Below are 7,975 nucleotides of genomic sequence, written 5' to 3' on the forward strand. Positions count from 1 at the left end.
TATATATACATTTTTTGAAACTTTCAAATAGTTTGTAAATTCAAACCAACCTTCAAAATATGCTACCAAGAACATCTACAAGTAATACACACTGTAATTAGGTGCCCGTAGATCACTATAAATAAACTTTTCCTGTGGTTGGTTGTGAACACAACATCATCGCTCTGATCCAGCTTTATTTAACGTGATTTAAAATGGAGCAGGTTCTGAGTCATAACCACTGCATCCCTTTTTTTCATTTCGGCAGCCTTCTTTAGCTCACACTTTTGTGAATCCCAACAGACTCATTCCAGGGCTGGGCAGGCTGAGCGTGGTCAGGGCTTTTATCTCTCCATCTGTTTGTCCGCAATTTACATTGCTGATTTATGCAGGGAGTTAACACAAGTTTTTGCAAAAAATACACACGTTTATTTTGCTAATGACATGGTGCAATTATTCAGGCGGCGTCCATTTGGGATGATGGTTTTTGCACTTTGCTGGGCACTTTGGAACAGATGTTCAGACAAGCAGCAAGTGTGTGTGCATTGCATTACTATAGTTCACAAACAGGGAGACACGTATCCTGTTTTGTAAATTCTCAAAGTTGTATATTACAAATTATCTTCTTGCGGCTATAGAGATTATGTGCTTTTATTAGCATGTTGCATACCAAGGACGCTCATGTGGAGTTTCTCACGTCAACTTTAACGGCAGTTTTTCATTGTGACAGCAGCACTGAAAAAACATAAATCCCACAGAGAATTTATGTATGCTTCACTTTGTGTCTACTTATTTTTCTTCTGCTTACTGTTGCATTCGTCTCCATTAGTTTCATGCTGGAGCAACAAAAACTAATCATACAAAGCAAAAATTACTTTTAGGGTTACCGGAAGATCGCTTGTGTTTCTTACAGAAGCAGACTCCACAGCAAAAAGGCCCCGGACGACCATCACTGCTAAACAACTGGAGACGCTGAAGAATGCCTACAACAATTCTCCAAAACCGGCCCGCCACGTCCGGGAGCAGCTGTCGTCAGAGACGGGCCTGGACATGCGGGTTGTCCAGGTACAGTACATTATTCTCTATTAAGAGCTACTCCATTAGTGTCCTGACTTCATTATCAAGGGACAATTGAGGCTGATCTGGCACAGACTCACTGTACGAACAAGTGTGCGTATAAACTTATAAGAGGAAGTGTGGAGGGTATAGGGGGTGGGGGGGGATTTATGGCCTGATGTAGAGAAATGAAGTCGGCATGAAAGTCGGCGTTGTTTAAGTGCAGTCTCGTTAACAATACTGAGAGGGCCCCTCGCATATTGTCCGCTACTGAGGAGCCTCGCCGCCGGTTGCTGTAGGTGTTAGTCGTATATATTGTTTTATTTGCAAGGACAAAACTGGGGACAGAAGCCACTAAAATGCCCCTCATTATTCAGTAAAAGGGAAGGGGTGAAGAGGGTTCACGCAGGGTGGAATATCATTAAGAAGAATGTCGAGTTGCACGCTTTGTGCTCAAGTGACCTGAATGAATTACTGCTAAGTGTGAGATTAAGGATTCAAGTAAGGACAGTTCAAATTTAGACGTTACAGCGAAAGCAGGGATGAGTTAGGACCAAAAATGCGGAACATTTTTTAAAATGATTTAAGGAGTCAAGATTAATGATGTGATAAAGCAGATTTAGGGGGAAACTGGTCCCAGGTCAAAGGTCAATATTCTTGTCTTGGTTTTTAAGCATGAAGTGATCGTTACGGTGTGAAAATCACTACCTTGACTGTTTTCTCTTTCAGATCAAGAGATTCATTTTGTAAAATGAATTAAATAAAAAAAATTTTTACATTGTTTTTGATAAATCACCACTGGAAAATCAAGTGACCTTTTCCCATGTATCCTTTGGTCATCTACCATTACATTTTCCATTTCTGACATCTCGTTTTTTTCGCCCTTCAGGTTTGGTTTCAGAACCGACGAGCGAAAGAAAAGCGACTGAAGAAGGACGCCGGGCGGCAAAGGTGGGGCCAGTATTTCCGCAACATGAAGAGGTCACGAGGAAGTTCCAAGTCTGACAATAACAGCATTCAGGAGGAGGGCATGGACAGCGATGCTGAGGTGTCGTTCACAGGTATGTTTTGTCTCTTACAAATAAGAAGGTACATGGCATGTCTCAGAGACAAGGAGACTGAAACATAGTCGTTATTTACATTGAAGTTTTTTGGTATTAACAGTAAACACTTTTAATATCCCAACTTTTCTTTTTCTTTCAGGGTTATGCAAAATATTTGCTATTTCACAGATTTTATTGTGTATGACGTATGCTGTAAGGTTTATAGATACAGTCCATCGCTGCATTTGCCTAGAAATCAATTAAAGATAAAAAATTATTTGAAACAGAATGCAGCACCAGCTGCGACGCATCTCGCACAACATCGCGGAAGTGCAGATGTTGGTGGCCTAGAGCAAACAAAACAGAGTTATAAAAGGCAGTAGTGAGAATAAGCATCGTAGTAAAAATGATGATCTTTTCGTTGTTTCAAATATCGTCATGAAGTCAAAGTCAGCTTAAAAAATGTTGCTGTTGGAGTAAAGAGAAGATGTGAGATGTTATGAAACATCACATGAAACAAAGAAAATTGCATTCAACACTGTGTTTTTGTCTAAAGGAGATTTTACTTACACAAAGACAGATTAAAAACAGAAAAATAACGGCTCCTCTAATTACTTTAACTAGCAAACATGACCTTTCTTAAAAGTTTTAGACAAAATGAAAGGGATATTTGCAAAATCTGCTCTTTGTCGCATAATCCATAATGTAATGACTGACCAGTGACTTTGTTTGCCATGTCTCCTTTAACATATCCAGTTTTTCATCCAGTGTTAGTCACAGTAGCAGAAGAACGCAGCTCTTAATGTCAGATAAGTTATAATACCCAAACGTAGGGAATCATCAACGACTCTGCTTTTGCCAGAGAGAAACATGTAAGAAAAGCTGCTACAGCAGCCAAGCAATTTGTCACTCTGATACGAATCTACATTCAAAATGTTAAAAATATCCACCCCCCGCAACATGAATGCAGTCCAATATTTTTTTCTAAAATAAATTAAATTTGTGACAAAAGTTTACTTCTATGAATACCTGATGTTTGCAAGCCTTGCAAGAATATTCAGTGACTTCAAACTAATTTAGTTTACAGATTTAGATTAAACTGTGATTGAACCCAATGATCGGATTGACTAATGAACATGTGTTTGCCTACACTTCAGTGTGTAGGAGAAATATACAAGTGATGGCACTCACTACTGAGAATTACTTAAAATTAGGTCAAATCAACCACTTCTTTTTTTTCCCCATTCGTGTTGCACAGATGAACCGCCCATGTCAGAGCTTGGCCACACCAACAGCATTTACAGCAGCCTGAGCGAGTCCTCTCCAGCTGTAGGAGGACGCCAAACCGGCAACAACCACAGCTCCTTCCCGCTGGACCATGGCACGCTTCCCTCCCAGGACCAGTTCCACGACATCCGCTCCAGCAGCCCCTACGGCCTCCCCCAGTCGCCAGGGTCCCTTCACGCCCTGCCGAGACACCAGCCTCTCATCACCAGCCTCGTTTACCCCGATTCGGGCCTTTCCATCATGACTCAGAGCGGCGGACCCGGCGTCAACCCCTCTGTGAGAGTCTCCATGGGGGCCGCCAACGGCCCCAGCTCAGACCTCTCCACTGGCAGCAGCGGTGGGTACCCGGATTTTCCCGCAAGCCCTGCGTCTTGGTTAGACGAAGTGGATCACGGGCAGTTTTAATTTTGACAGCGAGAAACTTGACTCTGTTGTCTCCTGCTGACGTTCTTTTCGTGTTCTGTTGGACTGAAGAAATGCGGGAGTCGTGCAAAGGGGGCGGTGTCTGTGTAAAGTAGCAGAACACTGGTCAGATCTCACTTGCAGCTGCCAGATTAATTTAATATGTAAGAGAAAAATAAAAATTATTTAAAACGTGATAACATAATGTTTGCAAATTACCAATTTGTCACTAAATCTATTCTTTGTAAATGCCACTCTGGAGTCTTTTAAAGAAAACTAGCTAGTGGAGGAAGAACTGGGTTAGACGTTAGACACTTATATATTTTATTTTTTTATTTATTTATGTTTTTTGCTCAAATCCCATCACACTTCTCTCATTTAACTTGATCACTTTTGGCATGATCAGGTGAAAAATCCAGTTCAATGCGTAGCATCTTTAAATGTCTGTTTGTTGCCAAATGTCTACACTTAAGTATATGCGAAAATATACTTAAATATACACTTAACGTTTATGATCCATAAATGTGGAGACTTTATTTTTATACAAATCCGATTCTTGGACATTAAAGAAGGCGCTGGGCATGAGGACTTTGTACATTCTTGAAAAATGTAGATATCATGTTAAAATAGTACCCAGGGGTCCAATCACTTCTATGCATTTGGTGTGTTCTCAAATGTGTCTCGTTTGCTTTGTTGTACCTGAAACCATCTCAAAGATAAACTGTGGAAATCAGAGTTGGGGAATTGGGACTGGATGTATATGTTTGTTTATGTGGAAAATGTTTTATGTATTATTTATTCCCTACTGTAATTATGACGATTCATATATAAATAGCCGGACTTTAATAAATTTCACACCTTACAGAACATGGAGCTTAGGTCTGTTTTGTTGGTCTGCGAAACGGCGCATCTTACAAGCAGGGGATATCCGGTTCATCTCAAAGTATCTGCAGTTCCCTGCCATTCTGATAGCGAAACTAGAGAAAGCCTGCAGTTGTGCCTATGTCTGCAAATTGAGTATCTGGCTACCTACCAGCACTGTATCAGGGGTTCAACAGCTCTTTAGTGGAGAAATTTGATGCAGTCAACTCATCAATTCAGAGATTACTGGGCCCTGTTTCCCCCAAATGCCCCGATGGGAAAGGAATCTCCAATCCATTATCCAAGAAGGGATCGAGTGCCCCTCGTGAATTTCCTCATTTGTTTAGTTATTCAAAGTCGGGTTCAATTAAATAGATTAAACAGTAAATGTCTGCGTCACCGTGTTTACGTGAGTGGGCCGTGCCAGTACGACGAGCGTGTGCGCGCCTGCATGTTTATGCATTTCCTTTTAGTGTAGTCAGCGTTCAGGCTCTGTGAATGATTTTTTTTTGTGTTTTCATGAATACTTTCTTACATAATCTTTAGGTAATGAGTTTTACAGGATGTTAGATTTATCAGCATTAGCGAGACGTTTGAATGTGCTTTAAAAAGTAGGAAAAATAATTGTTTTTATTCGTCAAATTTATAAAATTGATACGTTTTATAAAAGTAATTTTTTTAATCAAAGGTGACAGGTTCTTCCTTAAAACAAAAATTAAATATAGCTTTAAAAAAGAAACAGAAATAAATGTACGAAATGCCTTCAGTCTGAATTAACAAAATACAGAAAAACATTATAAAACATAAACTATTGAAACTCAGCATTATTGTCTCTTTTTGTTAATTGTTGTAACATTTTGCAAGTAATCAAAGCTTTGCACATCTCAACCATTTATGCCTCTTTTGTTTGAATAAACTTATTTTTCACATGAAATTTTAACAATGCCAGAATTTAGTCTTTTCCAGATGTTAAGGGGTCACAGGTCGTTGCTCAAAGCTTGAAAATAATTTTTTTTAAACAACTTGGATTCACAATTTGTTCTTTATCAGAGTGCAACATATTTTGTATTAAAATGAAATCATCTCGACATCGTTAGTGTCTCCAGTATCAACCACAACACAGTTCTTCACAGACAGTATCCCTTTCTTTATGGACTCTATTTCATCAGCCGTTGTTTAAGTGACTAGCAAAAAAAGCACACTTTTTAATATTTTCTGGATATCCAGTTCACGTGTATGCATCACTAAAAGATTTTACATTGTTCTTTAACCCATTGTTTTTCAATAAAAACATTGCATGTGAATGGAAAATTCAAATATAATAGAAAATTGAAGTTTTGCAAGATCTCTATATTTTTGTGAACAGGGACTTAATTGTTGAGGCATAATGACAGCTATCAAATCTTTGCAACATAAGACAAGCGTTGTTGTTTTTCTGATTCCTTCTGTGCTTTGATGCAGTCGTTGCCTTCAGGACGGCTCATAGTAACGCTGCAACAAAGCAACCTCAAATATTGTACAGGGTGGCCCACGATAAAGTAGCCCGCGTTACTATAGTATTACTGGCGGCCTTCTGTAAAGAAAGAAAGAACTTGAAATGCCAAAATCTTTATTCACTCTTTACAGAAAGTGCTGGAAATGATCCCCTTGTGCGTCAATGCAGTTTTGGGCATGCCTTAACATATTGCTTTATACACGACGCAACTCTGGGGCACCAACGCTCTGAATTTCATACGAATATTGTCTTTCAACTGTTGTAAAGTTCTCGGGTTATTAGAGAACACTTTTCGCTTCAAATTGTACCATAGATAAAAGTCACAAGTTGTTAAGTGGCCACTCTGGTAGGAAGGCAGGCTACTTTACCTGTATATTAAGTCATTGATATTAGTGACTCTTTTGCACAATCTTGGAAAAAACTCTTAGTTGGTCAAATCTCATAAATGTCCTGGTTTATGGAAATGTTATTGAAAGATTGTTTAGGCCATGTTATGTTATCACCTATGTGAAGCTATGTTATGGGGTAGGGGTAGAGAATATTATAGTAGTTTAAGTGAGAACTAACAATAGTACTCAGAACAATAGTTTTATTTCAGACAGTTGCTCTAACTAGAAGTGCTTTAAAGCTTATTTGTAATCAGTTTAGTCTTCATTTGTTAGTCAGCTTTTGTCTTGTCCCTTTGTTGCGTTGCATATTTATTTGCTCAACGATAGTATTTTATGTTAAAACAAAAAGCTATGTCATGTTGGTTAACTCTGTGTTAAACTAAAAGGTAATATTTTAAAACATGACAAACGCTGAGGAGCAATTTTACATATTTCCACATAGATAAGTGATGATTTTGAAACAGTAGTATAAAATCTTAAAAATAAAAAAAAATAAAAAAAGTTGTACCTGGACATTTTAGCCTACATAATGAAAAGTGTATTACTCCACCTCTATGAAACATTACATATTTATAATAGCAAGATCCACCAGTCCTTATTATGCTTTGTTTTTGAGTGCAACCTCAAACTTCCCCCTCAGGTTCCCACAAGAAAAGGACATTCAATTGACTCCCTCCAGTTAATGAGGGGATCATAGCAGGGATCAATGTTGCCTTGCCAAAAGCAGCAGGTGTGTAAACTGAGCCAGAAAAACTTTGGTAAAAACTGTAAAGAGGTGAGAGTAAGGGGGTCATTAATCCACACCCACTTTGGTCAGTGTGGAGGCAGTTTTTAATTGATATTAGAAAAGAGTATGTGGTACAAAGAAGAAGCTTTTTTTTTTTTTTTTTTTTCAAAATCTATGAGCTATAAAACCTGTAGTGAAAGTAAGAAATTTGGTCAAATAAGAATCCCTAAAGCACATTTCGGGAGCGATTTTGATGTATGAACAAAGTAATCTCAACATAAACAGGCAAGGATTACCATGTTCCACTCTTTTGTATTGGGTTTAAAATCCACCATTTTCTGAGAAAATAAATTAGATTAGGTTAGGTATGCAATTTGCCAGATGAGCTGTACAAGGTTGGTTGACTAATACAATCTTACCTGTTGAGTAAGTGGTGGGAAGCTGGCGTGAGAAAAATGTGAGAAATAAAGGAGAAGGTAATGCAGGACATTCAATACAATCTCATTTGGAAGGAATGAATCACAGAACAATCCGGTTACAAAGAAGTGAGGGAAGTGAATTCAAATGAGAACAAGTACTAATTAGCCCAAAAATCTAACTTTAAACGAATTTTGAAAAAAACATCATTGTAAAACAAAATCTGTAAATGAATAATACTAATTGAATTAATGATGGTTTTCTTTTTTTTAGACATGAATAAGTGTTGGTGTGTTTGATTTTAAGATCTTCATATATA

At 38.2% G+C, this 7,975-nt stretch overlaps 1 protein-coding gene across 5 annotated transcripts in view; it reads left to right on the top strand.

Moving 5' to 3' along the window:
• The window catches only part of lhx3 (LIM homeobox 3), a 12,218-nt gene extending 7,584 nt beyond the window's left edge, over window positions 1-4,634 (top strand). For all 5 annotated transcript variants that reach the window (XM_008424396.2, XM_008424399.2, XM_008424398.1 and 2 more), the window contains 3 exons: window positions 893-1,044; window positions 1,925-2,096; window positions 3,337-4,634. In XM_008424396.2, the coding sequence (XP_008422618.1) occupies window positions 893-1,044; window positions 1,925-2,096; window positions 3,337-3,770 (758 nt within the window). In that variant the 3' untranslated portion in view covers window positions 3,771-4,634. The remainder of the gene's footprint in view (window positions 1-892; window positions 1,045-1,924; window positions 2,097-3,336) is intronic.
• Window positions 4,635-7,975: the final 3,341 nt, after the last annotated feature.

Source organism: Poecilia reticulata, linkage group LG12 (genome assembly GCF_000633615.1).
Source record: "Poecilia reticulata strain Guanapo linkage group LG12, Guppy_female_1.0+MT, whole genome shotgun sequence".
In the NCBI taxonomy this organism is placed as follows: Eukaryota; Metazoa; Chordata; class Actinopteri; order Cyprinodontiformes; family Poeciliidae; genus Poecilia; species Poecilia reticulata.